Source organism: Erinaceus europaeus, chromosome 1 (genome assembly GCF_950295315.1).
Source record: "Erinaceus europaeus chromosome 1, mEriEur2.1, whole genome shotgun sequence".
In the NCBI taxonomy this organism is placed as follows: Eukaryota; Metazoa; Chordata; class Mammalia; order Eulipotyphla; family Erinaceidae; genus Erinaceus; species Erinaceus europaeus.
The window spans coordinates 97,537,482-97,556,469 of record NC_080162.1 but is presented as its reverse complement, the minus strand read 5'-3'; the positions used below and the strand labels follow the sequence as shown (position 1 = coordinate 97,556,469).

The window sequence follows — 18,988 nt, the reverse complement described above, 5'->3', positions numbered from 1 at the left end:
TGCTTCACCGCCTGTGAAGCGACTCCCCTGCAGGTGGGGAGCCGGGGCTTGAACCAGGATCCTTATGCCGGTCCTTGTGCTTTGCGCCACCTGCGCTTTACCCGCTGCACTACAGCCTGACTCCCCCTGGGAAGATGTTTTAAATGGAGACAGCAATTATGTTTTAAGTTTGACTTTGGTTCTATCTTCACCCTTTATTAGGAAATACAGGGCAACATTATAGCTTTGAATCATTAAATGAACAAATATAGTGATAACAGTATGACCTGAAGAATCATGACCTGAATTCTGGGAGTAAATGGCTTCCACTTCAAAAGTTAGGAGACAAAACAAGTGCAGGATCTCCAAAACATGAGAACCACATTACTCAGCCACCAAAATGTTTTGGGTGGAAGGAATGCCAGTAACCGATGATCTTCATCACAGGAAATTCAGTATCTCCGATTTTTAAAACTAAATATATGGTTATATGAGAGAAAAAATCCAGAGCTATGAATTGACACAGGTGGCTAAAATGTCCTCTGTTCACAAGTTGACAAAATCTTCAGAGTGACTGTTGGAGAAAGGAGCCTTTCATGTGCTCCCAGTTATTGTATAGTGCATAGAGGCTGGTAAGTGTTAGTCCTGCGAAGCCACCTCGTGCAGCACCCCGAAGACCACCTGTGGGGGGAAACCGGAACAGTAGAAAAGCAAAGTGTTAAATAAGAGGATCTTAAACATTTCGCCCCCAACAAGGAGACTAAACATTTTAAAAACAATGCAAGAAACTTAAGGCTGAGGTTTAAGAGAGATAAATCCCTTAAATACACAAACTTTCATTTCAAATTTGCAATCTTTTATTCATAAAAGATTCTTATCTTCATTACTGTTTCATGATTTGCACCTAGAATGATCAATGTTATCTATGGCCATACCCCCCGGAATACGCCTAATTTTGTCTGATTATATTAGCGTCAAAAACTAATTTTTCATAATTTGATTGTTCCTACACCACTTTTTTAAAGGCCTCAACCACATCAGTTTCCTTCTTGTCACAGGTTATAACTTGACTTAAGGCTACAATACCAACAAGGTGAGGGAGGACCTTTTTAGAAACAATACTAATAGCTTCTGGACTCTGGACAGATTCTCTAAATATTAACCTTGAAGACTCGAGTAGTGGTGATAAGATGGTCATTCAAGCTGTGTTAGATGCTGATGAAGCACCAATTACCCTGTCCTCCATTCCCACACTGTATCAAATACTCTAAATAATGATTATGAGGCATTTAGCATCATCATACTACTTGAAAAACAGACTGTTTTATTTCACAAAAAATGACCAACTTCATATGGATAAAGGTTAGCAACCAGCATTTAAAATTTTTTTTTAATATTTATTTTCCCTTTTGTTGCCCTTTTTATTGTTGTAGTTATTGTTGTTACTGATGTTGTCATTTTTAGATAGGACAGAGAAATGGAGAGAAGAGGGGAAGACAGAAAGGGGGAAAGACACCTGCAGACCTGCTTCACTGAGAGTGAAGTGACTCCCCTGCAGGTGGGGAGCCAGGGACAACCAGTATTTCATTTGAAATGTAAAAGCAAAAATATTTCTATTAGTTAGCCAAAAATAGTGCTCAAATCTACTGAGAGGAATGGGAATACTTGAACAAAATCTCTTAATAAATACCTGATGTCCTCTAACAGCTTCACAAACAGGTATCATCATCTTCAGATAGCCTATACTATACTTAAGGTGTAATAGTTTGAAGTCCTGTGTTAGGAAAACCAAGGTGGAATGGAGTTATAACCCAGGGGTTTACCTTACCAGAAGCTCTTTAGCTACCAGACAGTATGTTTTGTGAAACCTGAGTGGTGTAGCTGAGTGACAGCACTTCAGATCTGTAATTTCTGAATGTCCTACCAGATGGCTTCAGTTGGTTAAGATTAAAGGACCACTCCCTCCAGGAGTCTGTAGCCTGAAGACTCTGATAACTGACCTGCTTGGATTTACAGTCAAGTGCCTTAATTATCTCTCCTACACAGACCAAGGAGATACTGCAGACATCGTCTATACACAGCTGTAAAATTTATGAAAGAGGAGGTCATAAACATTAAAAAATCAAAACAAATGGATGATATATGAAGTTTATTTTATATCATCTTGCCATATTTAGACTTGACATGGCAGGTAAAATTTGCAGCTACTAAATGCGGATAAGAAATTCTAAAAATAGTATTTTCAACCTGCTCAGTTTAACAAGGATCTATTGGTATTTTTGATCAGTAAGTCAATATAAGGTTGTAGAAGCTGAAAGTATGCTGATTAGCTCAAATTTCTAAAATGGAAAATATTAACTATTAAGTACAGAAGAGATATTAAGCAATATGTAATTGCACCAATATGGCTCAATTATGCAAGCTAACCTTTTTTGAGTAATGAGGAAAAATGTAATATCCAAACTCCATTCTGAGTACCACGTAATTTGTGTGTGTGTGTGTGAGAGAGAGTTTTGTTACCATATCCCAGTGAACAATTGAAAGGTAAATGTTCATTTTTCTTGAACCTGACTTGATGTACTGCACCAAAGCAAAGGACTCTGAGGGACTTTCAGGTTCTAGTGCAAGACGGTGGAGTGGGACCTATCCTGGGGTGACTGTTTTGCAAACACCTATCATGGTGAGATGAGAAATTTTATTGCTGTTTCAATAACTGTATTTATTGTAAACCATTGATTCTCAAAAAGGAAAAATAGTGCGTTTTAACAAAGGGGAAAAAGCCCTCCATTCTAAATCAATATAAATAAAGCAAGTCAACAAATATATACATATGACATCATTAATTTAGTATTTATTTTAGAGATCAGTTTGTTTTTTTTCTTTACAGAAGCATTGTTCCACTAGATATGGTTGTGGTCAGAAGCCAAATACAACAGCCACCACCTGGGCTGCTAAATATTAGTATTTATTTATGCAAGTCAACATTTTCTTACTGCTGCATATTAGTTGAAAAAAAATGATACGGCAGGAATTGAAAGAGTGTTAATTTTGTATACAGTTTTCTGGGACCAAACATTCAACTTCTGACTACTTCCTCTGAACCCTCAAATTCATCCAACTGGTTTGGACATAGCTACAAATTATCCCTTCCAACTGACCTTTGTTTTAAGTGAACATGATTTCTACTTGGTCCTGTAGGAAAGATTTCACAGCACTACTAGGGGTAACAATGAAGTTGGGTATCTAGGGCATTAAGATTTGGGGAATGTTAGTGGTATACTAAGTATCCATTTAGAACAATTTATCCCTGAAGGTTTTCTACTTTCTAGCCAAAATGAAACAAACTTAAACACAGCAAATCCTGATTCATGGGTAGCACTCTGTCACATACTAGTGATGTTTTAATTTTAATTTCATTAATTCCAGTTTCCCAACTGGTTGATCTGTTACAGGACCTCAACTTTTCTGTAATCATACTTTTGTCAACTAAGCACTGAGATTAGCAAACATACCTACTTAGAAACAGTGTTACTAACTAAATAAAGCCAACAGTCAATCTCCATAAAGCAAACAGGATACTCATGTCTCAATTTTACCTTCTGGCTCTTAGAATCTTAACATGACTCTTCCAGGAAAGGTAAATAAATCTACCTCTTCCAAACATTGGAGAATGAGACATGGGCTATTTAAGGGCCCTGTTTAAGGGGTACAATGCTGGTTACTTGCAATGTTAACACAATGTCCTGAGGGGCTGGGTGGTGATGTACCTGGTTGAGTTACATGTTACAATGTGCAAAGTTCAAGCCCCCTAGTCCCCATCTACTGGGGGAAAGCTTCATGAGTGGTGAAGCAATGCTGCAGATGTCTCTCTATCTCTCTCTTCCTCTCACTTTCTGGCTGTCTCTATCGAATAAACAGATGATTTAAAAAAATTTTTTAAAAAGAAAATAGTTGTAAATAAAGAGAATTAAAAAAAATTTTTTTTTAAATAGTTGTAAACACACACTAACCTAAAAAAAGTTTTAGATGAACTAAACTAAACTAAAAAAAAGTTTTAAATGAACGTAATACTTTGTAAGGTAACACTTTGTCTCATAAGTGGTATCTAGAATCAGTTCATTCAAGAATATGCTCTGCTGCTGGGCTACCTCTCCAACCACAACACATACTTGAGACCAATAGTCAATTTCAGGCTTTGAGGAACAAAGGTTACCATTCAGATACTTGCATACTCATTTAAAAAATGCAATTATTGTGGCTAGAGAGGCAGCTCACGCTTTATAGGAGTGTTCTGCCCAAGTTTGATCCTCAGCACTGTAGAAATGGGGGGAAGGGGCCTATTCTGACCTATTTTTTTCAAGAAAAATAAATGAAAATATAAACAATTCTTAGCCTGCATACAGCAAGCAGTCAGGCAGCTGGTCCTATGGAGCTGGTGGCTATTTTAGACAACCAGCCTTATCTACAATGGTGATTACTAAACATTTTTTTTTTAATGGCTACAGTTTAATTTTTTAAAAATTCAGTTTATTATTATTATTTGCCTCCACAGTCATCACTGGGGCTTGGTGACTGCACTATGAATAAACTGCTCCTAGAGGCTATTTTTTCCCTTTTGTTGCCCTTGTTATATATCATTGTTGTTATTATTATTGTTACTGCTGTCATTGTTGGATAGGACAGAGAGAAATCGAGAGATGGGGAAGACAGAGGAGGAGAGAAAGATAAATACCTGCAGACCTGTTTCACTGCTTGTGAAGCGACCCCCCTGCAGGTGGGGAACAAAGGGCTCGAACTGGGATCCTTAAGGTGGTCCTTGTGCTTCACACTAAGTGTGCTTAACCCTCATGGTGCTACCTCCCTACACCTATCAAGTTATTTCTAAAAACTGTGTGGGGCTGAGCAGCAGTATACCTTGTTGAGTGCACATGTGACAATTATCAAGAATCCAGGTTCAAGCACTCAGCCCCAACCTACAAGGGAAGCTTGACTAGTGGTGAGGCAGTGTTGCAGGTATCTGTTTCCCTTTTCCCTCTCCATTGTTCTAAGCCTTTCAAATTAATAATTAAAAATTTTTTTAATTGTGGCAAAGTACACAGAATATGAAATTTATCATTTTTAAAAGTGTGCAGTTCAATAGCATAAAATATACTGGCATCACTGTGCTACCCCCACCACAATCCAAATTCAGAGAATGTTTTCCATATTATAAAAAAAAAAAACAAAACAAAGAGCAGGACTTGAGTTTGAACTCAAGCCCCACTGAGCTGGAAAAAGCTTCAGTGTCTACCTCAAGAAAGTAAGCCTCCAGGTGGGAAGCCGGGGGCTCAAAATAGGATCTTTACGCCAGTCCTTGCACTTTGCACCATGTGCACTTAATCCGCTGCGCTACTACCCGACTCCCAGTTATTCTTGTTTTACAGGTGAAGAAACTACAATTCACACAGGTTACTTTGATCTGCACAACTGATTAATAGATCTAATGGTCCTAAAACCCCATCTAGGCCCAAATATTTAAAAAAAAATTAATATCTTTGTTTATTTGACAGAGACAGCCAGAAATCAAGAGGAATGGGAGATAGTGAGGGACAGAAACAGAGACACCGACAGCACTGTTTCACCACTTGTGAAGCTTTCCCCCTGCAAGTGGAGACTGGGGGCTTGAACCAAGGTCCTTGTGCACTATAGTGTGTGCACTCAACCAGGCGCACCACCACCCGCCCCCTAAGCCCAAATATTTATTTATTTTTATCATACCAATTGCTTACAAGAACAGGGGAATTATCTAAAAGGGTCAATAACAATTCAGTTGGACATCAAAGACAGACTAAATTTTGGGGCTGGGTGGTGGCACAAATATTAATATTTGCAAGGATCCAAGTTTGAGCCCCCAGCCCCACCTCAAGGGGGAGAGCTTTGCAATGTGGGAGATGTCTGTCTCTGTTCCTCTCTATCACTCCCTTCCCTCTCGATTTCTAGCTGTCTTTATTCAATAAATAAATAACAAAAAAATTAAAAATAAGACTGAATTTCAAATTCATCTTTATAAGGAAAAATAAAATCTAGAAAAGTTAGGATTAGAATATGAAACGCCAGCGGGCAAGAGTAGATAGCATAATGGTTATACAAAGAGATTCTCATGCCTGAGACTCCAAAGTCCCAGGTTCAATCCCTTATAACACTATAAGTAAAAGCTGAGCAGTGCTCTTGTGAAGAAGAAAATATATATGTGAAACACTGAGAAGTTTAAATTTAGGTACAAATACAGCATGTCACGTTCAAAGGCTTTTGGGCAGAGTATCACAATTAGAACTAACCTAAAGGAAAATTAAAATAGAAAATACAGTAGGTTAAGACAGGGGTAGAAGCCTACAGCAAAAAATTACTGTTATAGGCAAACAGAGCTAGTTAGGTGATGAACTTCAAAACTGATAAAATGAGGAAATGAGAGAAAGGTAGAAATCGAAGGTGATTATAGCACTAGGAGAGTATTTTGCCACCTTGTTTTTTCATTCTTTGACTGCAATACATTACGCTGAGTATTATTCAGGTTTTTAAAGGAAGTACATTCTGACAATTCTGCAACACAGATCAATCTTAAAATATTGCTAAAAGAAATAAGTTGGTTGCAAAAAGATAAAAATTGCATGATTCCTCTTATACTAGGCATGTAATGGTCAAATTCATAGAGACAAGAAATAGTATGGCTATTAGTAGGCATGAAAGAAAACAGAAGGGAGTCGGGCTGTAGCACAGCGGGTTAAGCGCAGGTGGCGCTAAGCTCAAGGACCAGCGTCAGGATCCCGGTTCGAGCCCCCGGCTCCCCACCTGCAGGTCCCTTCACAGGTGGTGAAGCAGGTCTGCAGGTGTCTGTCTTTCTCTCCCCCTCTCTGTCTTCCCCTCCTCTCTCCATTTCTCTCTGTCCAATCCAACAACGACATCAATAATAACTACAACAATAAAACAACAAGGGCAACAAAAGGGAATAAATTAAATTTAAAAAAATTAAAAAATTAAAATTAAAAAGAAAAAAAGAAAGAAAACAGAAAATTGTTTAATGTGTACTCTCACTTTTGCAAGATAAAAACAGCTTCTAGACCTTCCACCCATAATGATGCTGGGTCAGTACTCCCAGAAGGATAAAACATAGGGAAGCTTATCAAGGGATTGGATATGGAGTGCTAGGGGTGGGCATTTTGTGGAAATGTGTCAATATTTCATTTTATAAATAAAAGTTTTAAAAAATTAAAAATAAAATTCTTTCCTCAGGGGGATAAAAAAGGCTTCTAAAATCAAGTTCAAAACGATGAGACAGATCACTGACCCATCTGGAGTATACTTTCACATTTGCAAATAAATCATTGCTATTAAAACAAACACACACACACACACACACACACACACAGTGAACATATAATTTACATTTACTAGAGATTCAGATGGTCAACTCCCCCCCCCCCCCCGATTTTCCCAAAATTAAGAAAACAAAACCCAAAGCAATCAGTTTCAGAGAATATTAGATCGCACTGAAAGGAAAAAAAATATTTTTCTTTGAAAATAACAGCTCAAATGAGTAATTCATGTGTATTTAGACATAGTTGAAACAGGAATGTAATAGATAGTAACTAAAAATACTTCAACTGCATTGCACATTTTAGAAGTTGCTGAGAGTAGAACTTAAAGTTCTCACTTAAAAAAAAAAAAAGCAACCCCTTAACACCTTTCATTCAAAAATACCCACCTGTAGATTTATACAACATGCCTGTCATGGTGCCAGCAGCTACTGTGTTGAGGTCATCTTCTGCACCCCGAGCTTTCTCAATGATGACACCAAATGCACTATACAGCAAAGCTACAGAGGAAATGGAACTAATCAGTAATTAAAAGGTGATTCAATTAAAAGTCAGTATAATAATTATATTTAGATAACCGTACACTATAGATATCATTCTATTGAGAATCTATAGACAAAGGACAATCACTGGCAATAAATAAAATGCCCACCGAGAAGGAAATGATCCAGAAAGGAACTTTCTAAATAGCAAAATGTTATATATTCACTAACAAAAGAATGAGGGCTGGGGAGACAGCATAATAGTTATGCAAAAGCCTTTCAAGCCTGAGGCTCTGAGGTCCCAGGTTCAACCCCCAACCCCACCATAAGCCAGAACTGAGCAGTGTTCTGGTCTAAAAACAAATAGAATAAAATAGAATAAAATAAAAACAAAAGCAGGAAGAGACATATTCATCAATCTAGAAAGGAGTCACATGTACTAGATCTGAAAAGAAAATGTTTTGAAAAGTTCAGAAGAAACAGTAACAGTAACTATTCATGGGAAGTATCAAGCTGAAGTCCCAGGAACAGATAGTTTATGTCTTATCGTATATTGTTCCTAATAGCTATACTTTGAATTTAGAAGCAGAAACAAAAACAAGTGTATTCTAAGAAAAATATAAGAAAAAAACAGGTTGGGTCTCTGCACATGTAAAAACTGAAACATTATAATTTGTTTTAACAAGATCCTCCCACAAACCATCCTTTCCCTCTGTCAACTAGAGTTCTATCAGTCATAAATGCATTGCTTTCTTTACCCTCATTCAAATATAGCCACATTTTATCACTCAACTCTACAACAGTCTTACAATTCCTCTGCTATGATGTTGTTACACCTCTATAAAGGTGTTTTTCTTGTTTTGACTTATTTATCTGACGTTGAACTTGAACAGCACATTGTGACTGATCATAGTACAAGGGAAGTGCATCAGGTAGTGACCAGGAATTAAGTTTGTCCAGAAACAAAGATTTTTTGTATTTGTGTCCTGTTTTTGTTTTGTTTTGTTTACCAAAGCACTGCTCAGCTCTGAACCTGGGACTTTGGAGCCTCAGGCATGACAGCCTTTGCATAATCACTTATCTACCCCAACCCCTCAAAGGTTTTCTGTAGAAGGGGATCTGCAATGCTAAGGATATGGCGGTACTGGAGAGAACAGAATAGTCAATTATTCCAGCAATCACATGGAAACAAAGTAGGTGACTGTGTATGAGGATGAAGGCAGCATATGCGCACTTTACTATCATCCCAAATTTCAAACTAGACTTAAAGTGTGAAAGTGTATGGCTTCTAAGTGACAAGGCGAAGATCATAATCTGTTACATTTCTCCTATGTTTACTACTAGAGGCCTACTACAAAATAAAAGACTTCCAGACTGTCAACTAAGGGCAGAAGTACAAGTCTATTGTAAGTCATGAGTAGTTATATGTCATAAGCAGTTAAGAGTCAATTTGGTCCTAATTACTGCTAAATTACTCCTTATTTACAGCTGCAATTATTTTCATTATCTACCAAGATCCTACTGCAACTTAGACAATTATGACTGGGCAGTCTACTCAGATAAAAGAAAATGTGGAATGGGTTTATTAGTAAAGCATAGCAAGAGATCTGAATAATGCTATCCCGGCTTTTTGTTTGTTTTGTTTAGAAAAAAAATCTGGGCAGTAGGAGTGAGAGCAGGGAGAATACAAAATGACCCTGCAAAGAAACTTTCTTTTCCTTTTTTTTTTTTTAAAAAAAAAAAAGACTAAATGATAAGACTCATTTGGGGTTAAGACAGGAAGCAAAGCATCACTTAGCACATGTGATGCAAGGGATTAAACACAGGACTTCATGACTCTAGGTCTTATGCTTTATGCACTGTGTCATCTTTGGGCCATGCAAAAACAAAAACAAAAATAACAACAACAAAAAAACTTTAATGATCAAAGCTTTGAAGTCTCAAGTTCAATGCCTGGTACCACAAGCCAGAGCTAGAGAGAGGTCCGATAAAACAAATACCATCTTTTGTCTTCTCTAGGGTTTGATCACTTTTCCAGACAGAAAGACCAAAAAAAAAAGAGAAAGTGAGGGAGAAAGAGAAAAACACAGTAGCACCAAGCACACCCACTCTGGAGAAATATCTTGTCTGCCCAATTGATAATTACTCTAGGACCTTGAGCCTGTCCTAAACTATAAAGTTATCTGCTCTGGGTGTAAATTACCTGGATTTCATTTAGTTAAAATATAGCATTTGAATGGGGCCAGGTGGTGGCACACCTGGCTTACAGTGCACAAGGTCACAGGTTCAAGCCCCTGGTCCCTGCCTGTAGAGGGAAAGCTTCACAAGTGAAGTAGGGCTGTAGGTGTCTGTCTTCCTCTCCCTCTCTATCTCCACCACTCCTCTCAATTTCTATCCAATAATAAATAAATAAAAATTAAAATTAAAAAAATATATAGCATTTGAATCTGGTATTCAGTTTGGACAAGAGGATATAGTGTTTAAAATGACTTAACAAATTCAGAAATGTTATGCAGAGTACTAGTGGCTGGGATTACTTCACTAATTCAGTCTTTTAAGGTAGTTTTGAGCCTGGGCCTTACCACACTGATTGAAGCTTCAGTGCTATAGTCTATTTCTCTATCTGAAAAAGTTAGCCTGGGGGGTAAGACAGATAGCGTAATGGTTATGCAAATACTCTCATGCCTGAGATTCCTAAGTCCCAGATTCAATCAACTGAACAGTACTCTGACCAAGAAAAAAAACACAAACCCATGATCAGAATTTTTATTGATCAAGCTGTTCACAATATGTGTGTAATCTTTCCTTGCACTAAATGATTTATTATCTATTATTATTTCTACTTACCTAGAGAACCTAGTGTATTAGCCCATAGTGCTCCTTGCCTAGTCACCATATTCAAAATCCTACCAAGGCAGAAAGAGAAATAATCTGTATTTAGAATAATTAGTTTTCTAGTAATATGAAGAACTACAATAGTAGGTAGTTTAAGATTTATAAACCTTGTGCCCAAAGTTTTCTTAATTTTGAAATTTGTTTCTCCTTAGAATTTAGTTAGGATGACTAAATTTAGGGACAATTTTTCTTTTTTTAATCATTTCATTTATTTATTAATTAGAAACATAAGTGGAGAGAAAGAACCAGACATCACTCTGGTACATGTGCTCCCAGGGGTCAACTCAGAACCTCATGCTTAAGAGTCCAACGTTTTATCCACTGCACCACCTCCCATAGTGACAAGTTATCAAAATTCTTATCATTAAATATGTAAGGCATTTATAGCTCATAACTAGATGTACAAATAACAATCTGAACCGATTTTTTAATGTTGTGCCAGGGAATAATCAATTCCAAGGCCTTGTGCATATGTGATATACAACTGAGAGCCTCCCAAGCCAAATTTTTCCTTGTTGAAAAGAGAGATCACAGCACCTACCAAAGAGGTCCCCATAGTGCTGTTTATGGTCCTCCTAGGTGGTACCAGGGCTTAAGCCAAGGCTTTCTACATGGTTAAGGTACATGCTCTACTGGTAAGCTATCTCCCAGTATCATGGACTATATTTTATAAAGATTCACAAACAGAAACATATGAAATGCCATTACAATTGACAAACCATTTCACAATTATAGTTGTGTGTGGTGGGGAGAGGATTCTATCCTTACACCAGTGTATAATTAATGAATGAAATACTGCAGAATATAAAAAAGGGTAAAAAAAAACCTCTATAGAGTACATAGGGAAAGCACATTTTGTGTATGCTTCCAAACTAAAACTAAAGCAGCCAAAGTGGACGCTAAGCAATACTCCAAAGGAAGCAAAGTTCTATTCTGCACCAGTCCCTGATGTCACCAGAACAGTGATGGTGGCAACTGGAAGAAGACAAGATATTTCTCTCCCAGCAGTGTACCACCATCACAGAATTAGTTCTGTCTGGACAGCTGACTATAGCTGGAAATTGTGTAGTACAATAACAAGAGTGAGGGGAAAAAAATCCTTTTAATTTATTAAGTTAAACCAATGTTTTATTAAAACAAAATTTTGTATTAGTTATAAATGGCTCATAAAAAATTAATAACGATTAATGATCATATGAAAAACCTGTCAGACTCAGTTTTCCAAATTTCTAATTCTAGCATACCTTATGCCGTCTGGTGACTGAATAATGTATAAGGAAAGCAGAGGGGCTGGGTGGTGGAAAACCTGGTTGAGTGTACATTACAATGTGCAAGGATACGGGTTTAAGCCCCAGCTCCCCACCTGCAGGGGGAAAGGTTTACCAGTGGTGAAGCCATGCTGCAGGTGTCTCTCTGTCTCTCTCCCCACCTTACCTCTTGATTTTTGGCTGTCTCTGTCCAATATATAAAGATGAAAAGGGAAGCAGAGTTTAATCATGTTCTAAAACAAAACCATCAATCACTGAAAAAATTATATGAAAAGTCTGACAGATCCCTTCTGATTTTCAAATCCGCATCCTAGCACATTTGCTGCCATCTGCTGGTTAAACAATATATAAGGAAAGGAAAGGAGTTTAAGAGTGATTTTTTTTTTTCTTGTTTATTGTCAGGATTCAGTTAGGGTAGCTGCACCACTATTTTACTACTCCAATCGCTTTTTTTTGGGGGGGGGGAGGGCTAGACACAGAAAGAAGGGGGGGTAGGGGTGGAGGAGGGATTGCTTAGAGAGGTCGAAAGAGAATCTGTAGCACTGCTGTACCACTGTGAAACTTCTGTTCATGTACATGGGGAGCAGGGGTTTAGACCCAAGTCCTTGCACATGGTGACATGTACGCTTTATTGGGTATGCCATCATCCACCTTCCTAAAAGTAGACTTTAAAGGGTGTTTTAAAACAAAAACGTGAGTTATTTATGAGTAAGTATTGTGTGACTTCACTCACAAAAGTATAAAAATGTGCAAAATGAAACAATGTATTTATGAAATAACAGACTGGTCCTGTTAATTAAGGAGAATGAAGATACACGTGTTCTGGCTTTTTTAAAGTTACTTTTCATTTACTGAAAAGCTTTAGTTCTTGAGAGAAAAGATAAACTATCTTAGTCTCTTTGGAATTACCTCTAAGAGTTTCATTTGAATTTTTTTCAATTTTTCATTTTAGAAATGGAGTGAAGTGAGTCAGCAACCGACGTCTTAAGCAATCAAGTTCATGTGCTTATTTATTGATTTTTTTATTGCTACTAAAGTTATCACTGGGGCCCAATGCCTGCATGACTAATCCACTACTTCCAGTGGCCAATTACCCTTTTTGTCCTTTCTTTTTTTTTATTACATAGGATAGAGAAGCTGAGAGGGGAGGGAGTGATAGAGGCAGAAGAGAGATACCTGCAGATTTATTTCACCACTGGTGAAGCTTCCCTCCTGCAGGTGGGAATGGTGGATCAAACCAGAGTCCCTGCACATGGTAACATGCATTTAACCTACTGTGCAACTGCCTGGACCCCTTATGTGCTTATTTTCTCACTTCGATGTTCTAAAGCTGTGCATCTCTCAATAGTCTAAATAATGTACTAGCAATTCAATAATTTGAAAAGCAGACCACACAGAGAATATTCAAACATCACTATATCACATGAGACTTACTGTACATTTCTTGGTTTGGACCATGCCATGTTCTGGGTTTCCTTCAGTCCTAGACGTAAACCATTGACTGCCCCAAATGCAGCCCCTAAAAAGTAAAATCAGAGTAACAGTCATCCACAATAGAGCATATATCAAGAAACAACTTGTGTTTATCCTTTCCCACTTTTAATAGGAAGAGATGAAAAACATAGTGATTTGGAAAAACCGCCACCCGAAGCCAATACTCTAATTGTTTTTGATGTTAAATACCTTTGACTAGTTGGATTAAGGTAACTTACAAGGAAAAATTATACCTACCTGTCATACAACATCCTCCAATGGTGAAAAATGCCAGTTCAAATCTTCCCCGGGTTTTATTTGCTCCAGTTGGTAAAATAAACTCATCATTATCCTAAAGGAGTAATAACGAAAAATAAACTGAGCTCCTCTTGCAAAGTGCTTTTTGTGGTCCAGGAGTGGCACAGTGGATAAAACACTGGACTCTCAAGCATGAGGTCCCCCCACCCCCCCCACCCCTGTAGCACATGTACCACAGTGATGTCTGGATCTCTCTCTCTCGCTCTTTCAATCTCTCTTCCCTCCTATCTTTCTCATTATTAAATAAAATCTTTTTTTAAAGTGCTATTTACATTTTTCAAAGTAAATTTGAGTTTATTTTGAAAAATTTAATTTGAGCTTATAAGTCTTATGGCCATAGTTTCATATTTTTTTATATTTTTAAAGAACAGTTTTGGGTTTTGTGAAATTTTGTTCTTTAGTTGTTAATTTCTTCTTTTTTTACTTCTTTAAGCAATACCTTAAGTTATTAATTCAAGATCTAGTAGGGTTTTTTTGGACATCAGGGTTACTGATGAGTCAGTGTTTCATAGAAAACAAAGCTGTAAATTTTCTAAAATTCAACTATATGCAGTAAAAAAAAAATTATATAAGAATAGTTACACTTAAAGTCGTACACTTGAATATACAACATAGTTATGTTAATTAGTGAGGAATTAGTTCTCAGGAAGGATTCCTTTTTTAAAAAAATTATTTATTGTATAGAAAGAGAGAAACAGAAAGTGAAAGAAAGATACCTATACTGAGGTTGGGCAATGGTGTACCAGGTTGACTGAACACATGCCAGTGCCTATGGACTCAGGTTCAAGCCCGCCCCACATGCGGGTGAAGTTTCACAAGCGATAATGCAGTGCTGCAGGTGTTTTTCACTCCTCTCTATCCTATCCCCCCTTTTCAATTACTGTCAGTCTCTATCCAAAATAAGCAAAAATATTTAGAAAGATACTTATAGCACTGCTTTACCACTCCTGTGCTTCTCCTCTGCAGGTGGGGACCTGGGGCTTGAACCAGGGTCTTTATGCACTATTTTTTCTTTTTTTCTTCCTTCCTCCTTTTTCTTTCTCTCTCCTTCCTTCCTTCCTTCCTTCCTTCCTTCCTTCCTTCCTTCCTTCCTTCCTTCCTTCCTTCCTTTCTTTTACCAGAGCACTGCTCAGCTCTGGCTTATGGCAATGTGGGGAATTGCACCTGGGACTTGAGAGCCTCAGGCATGAAAGTCTCTTTGCATAACCATTATGCTATACCCCCTCCTTTTTATGCACTGTTAACAGGTGCATTTGGGTGGAGGGTAGATAGCATAATGGTTATGAAAACAAGACTCTCAGGCCTGAGGCTCCAAAGTCCCAGGTTCAATCCCCCGCTCCACCATAAGCCAGAGCTGAACAGTGCTTTGGTTAAAAAAACAAAACAAAACAAAACGTGCATTCAACTGGGTGTTAAAGCACTGGGCCTCACTGGAAATATTTCTGTCTGCTTTTCAATGTTAATTCCAATATTCTATTCCACCTTACTTAATGATACAACTGAAGCAACAGTGAGAGATTTCATTAAAGACAGCTCCAGAGAAAAGCAAACTGAACCTCAGAGTACTAGTCTGGAAGAAGAAAATAATTCTCATTAACTGCTAAATGTTCATCACTAATTATACTATATATAAGACTAAATGATCCCCCCAAATAAGAATATTATCTTTTTTAATTTTGCAGGAAAAATTGATAGTCTCATCCAGTAATTTGAGCTTATAAGTCTTATGTCCATATTTTCATATTTTTTTGTATTTTGAAAGAACAGTTTTGGGTTTTGTGAAATTTTGTTCTTTAGTTGTTAATTTCTTTTTCTATTTCTTTAAGCGCTACCTTAGGTTATTAATTCAAGATATAGTAGGTTTTTTGGACATCAGGGTTACTGATGAGAGTCACTGTCTATACAGCTTTACCATTACCAGTGACTTTTTTTTTTAAATAGAGGGTGAGAGATAAAAACATAAAAAGGTCATGTGGCGCAAAGCGCAAGGATCGGTGTAAGGACCCCATTTCAAGCCCCTGGCTCCCCACCTGCAGGGGAGTCACTTCACAAGTGGTGAAGCAGGTCTGCAGTTGTCTATATTTCTCTCCCTCTCTGTCTTCCCCTCCTCTCTACAGTTCTCTGTCCTATCCAACAACAACAATAAAACAAGGGCAACAAAAGGAAATACATAAATATAAAAATATTAAAACAAACAAATAAATATTTGTTTTTAAAATGGTAAGATAAAGTGCCAAACTAGTAAAACCATAAAGGACTTACAGTAATCTTACCTGCACAAGATATCGTGGATCCACATTTAAATAAGGAGACAGAGGGTTCATACCAGTCACTAGAGAAAAAAATAAAAATTAAGGATCTCCTTAAGTACAAATTCTGGTCTTGGTTATTTTAGATAGGATATCATTTTTATTTATTACTGGATAGAGACAGAAGTTGAGAGTGGAGGGGGAGATAATAGGGAAAGAGACAGAGACAACTGCAGCCCTGTTTCACCACTCATGAATCTTTCCCCTGCAGGTGGGGACCAAGGGCTTGAACCTTGTCCACTGTAATTTGTGTATTTAACCAAGTGTGCCACCACCTGGCCCCTGTAGTTTTGATTTAGATGCTCACTGAATGTGAATTTTTTTTTCCTTATCCTTATCCTCCCAGTCTGGCACTTTGGGGGTTGTCACCTGCTAGGGTCCTTTGTCTCAAACCAGGCCTTCTACAGGTGGATCAAGCTCTCATCCCAAGTAGAAACCAGCAGTTACATGGATAAAATAATCAAAGTACCATCTGTGGCAAGTGACATGGCAGATTCAATACCAGACTTGCACACGAGGCCTCTACTTTGACTCCCAGACCCGACTATGCCAGACTAGTGCTCTTGATTTGTCTCTCTCAATAAATAAATCAATTAAAATTTTTTAATTACCTTTATTTATTGGACAGAGACAGCCAGAAATCAAGAGGGAAGGGGGTGATAGAGAGAGAGAGAGAGACCGAGAGACACCTGCAGCCCTGCTTTACCACTTGCAAAGCTTTCCCCCTGCAGGCAGGGACCAGGGGGCTTGAACCTGGATACTTGTGCACTGTAATACGTGTGCTCAACCAAGTGTGCCACCACCTGGCCCCAACAAATCAGTTTTTTTTTTTTTTAAGTAACAGGAAGAATAGCCTAGGTCAATTATAAAGCAACATTTTCTACTTTGCCACAAGAACACTGTAACTACACAAAGAGTAACATAAGTATGACAGGAGACTTAACAGTTGGGGAAAACAATGCTTAGGCTAAACCTTGTATATAAACGTTTTAAGGAAGTTCCTTCAGATTTTAGTGTTGCCAGTTACTGATAAAGCAGATATACTATGGCAGGGTAGATAATTCTCTTGTAATCACCATATGAGTAGGAGGAGTAAGGACAAATAGGAAAAAAAAAAACTTTCAGAGGGCGAAATTGATTGCACTAACTTTTAATATACAAAAACCGGGAGTTGGGCGGTAGCACAGCGGGTTAAGCGCAGGTGGCGCAAAAAGCAAGGACCGGTGAAAGGATCCTGGTTCCAGCCCCCAGCTCCCTACCTGCAGGGGACTCGCTTCACAAGCAGTGAAGCAGGTCTGCAAGTGTCTATCTTTCTCTCCCCCTCCTCTCTCCATTTCTCTCTGTCCTCTCCAACAATGACGACATCAATAATTAAAACAAGGGCAACAAAAGGAATAAATAAATAAATATTTAAAATATATACAAAGGGGCAGAGGGTAGATAGCATAATGATTATGCAAAAAGACTCTCATGCCTGAGGCTCCAAAGTCCCAGGTTCAATCCCCCACACCCCATAAGTCAGAGCTGAACAGTGCTCTGGTAAAAATAAGTATATATATACAAAAACCTAAAAAGGAAAAAGTCAACTTCCATTTTAAAGTTATTCTTTAGGGGGCCAGGCAGTGGCACACCTGGTTAAGCGCACACATTACAATGCACAAAGATCCAGGTTCAAGCCCCTGTTCCCCACCTGCAGGTGGAAAGCTTCACAAGTGGTGAAGCAGGTCTGCAGGTGTCTGTCTCTCTGTCCCTTTCTCTATCTCCCCCTCCACGCTCAATTTCTGTTTCTATACAATAAATATACTATTTAGATTCTTCTACATTTCATTTTTTTATTCTCTCTTTTTTAAAAACGATTTTATTTATTGATTGATGAGGATAGGAGAAAAAGAACCTTTTATCACTCTGGTACATGTGCTGCCGGAAATTGAACTCAGGACATACTGTTTGAGAGTCCAATTCTTTATCCACTGCACCACTTCCCAAACTAATATATATCATTTTTAAAACTCACTATTTACTACCTGTGACTGGTCTTTTTCATCACTGAACGTTCTACGTCCAATATTTAGAACTGTGTTACTTATCACCTAACCCTTCTAACTACTATTTTAGCCCAACCATTATAGCTCACTTACACTAAAGTAACTAGCCTCCTACTTAACTGGACTCCTTATTTTCAGTCCTTTTAATTCACTTTTATATAGCAACTAAAGCGACTCTGAAAAAAAATGAGAAAGAAGAGAAAGTGAAAATTGACAAACCGGGAGACCCTTCACACACACACACACACACGGACAGAGAGAAAGAATTTTAGGAAAAGAAGTAGGCAAGATCACGATTACAAAAGCATTAAAAACATTCCTGCCTGTGCCCTAAAAACACTCAATTTTATACATTCCAGGGCTTTGGAACTTAAAAAAAAAACACTTTCATATTCCAATTATCATTTGTGTCTAAACCGACTCTAGTAGCCACAGAAAGGTGGCTCAGCAGGTAGAACAGACACCTCAGTCCCCACCACCGGTACCTAGGTTTGTGAAGGGCAGCTTAAAAAAAAAAAAGAAAGAAAGAATAGCAGCGCTCCCGACGTGGTCAAGAATGCTTGCAGCCAGGCCAGACACTTACATGGGACACCCGCCAAATCCGCGTGCGAGTAACCGGCTCCGCCCGCTCCGAAGAAGCCGGCCAAACCTCCAGTGGTTTTGTTGCCACTGCCCCCGCCGCCCTCCATGCTGTTCCGGCAAACGGCCCGTCTACTCCTCACCGCCTCCGGCCGAGGCTGTCCGGCTCTGCCGCTGCCTTTCAGCAACTACTGTGAAGGGGGGTAAACCCGCCGTAGCCACCAGCAGCTCCTCCACACGCTGACCTTCCTGTCGCTGGCGCCCGCTGAGCCCTACACTTCCGCTTTG

General features: G+C 38.4%; 1 protein-coding gene and 1 non-coding gene across 2 annotated transcripts; both read right to left on the bottom strand.

Annotated features, from left to right (window-relative positions):
• Window positions 1–163: 163 nt before the first annotated feature.
• Window positions 164–18,952, bottom strand: LOC103116576 (mitochondrial import inner membrane translocase subunit Tim23). The gene is made up of 7 exons (XM_007526491.3): window positions 18,705–18,952; window positions 16,041–16,099; window positions 13,708–13,801; window positions 13,411–13,495; window positions 10,661–10,719; window positions 7,721–7,831; window positions 164–660 (listed from the first exon to the last, which is right to left on the bottom strand). The coding sequence occupies exons 1-7, from the start codon at window positions 18,808–18,810 to the stop codon at window positions 545–547; spliced, it is 630 nt and encodes a 209-aa protein (XP_007526553.1). The 5' UTR covers window positions 18,811–18,952; the 3' UTR covers window positions 164–544.
• Window positions 11,565–11,767, bottom strand: LOC132542845 (small nucleolar RNA SNORA74). The gene has a single exon (XR_009553816.1). It is a non-coding gene; the product is annotated as a small nucleolar RNA SNORA74 (small nucleolar RNA).
• Window positions 18,953–18,988: the final 36 nt, after the last annotated feature.

What these genes read in the sequence shown, in the direction of transcription:
- LOC103116576 (XM_007526491.3), bottom strand. Translation starts at nt 18,810, where the DNA reads ATGGAGGGCGGCGGGGGCAGTGGCAACAAAACCACTGGAGGTTTGGCC. An exon ending in TGGAGGATGTTGTATGACAG is followed by an intron (nt 13,496 to 13,707) that starts GTAGGTATAATT and finishes TTTACTTTTTAG; the next exon opens with GGGCTGCATTTGGGGCAGTC. An exon ending in CATGTTGTATAAATCTACAG is followed by an intron (nt 661 to 7,720) that starts GTGGGTATTTTT and finishes TTCCCCCCACAG; the next exon opens with GTGGTCTTCGGGGTGCTGCA.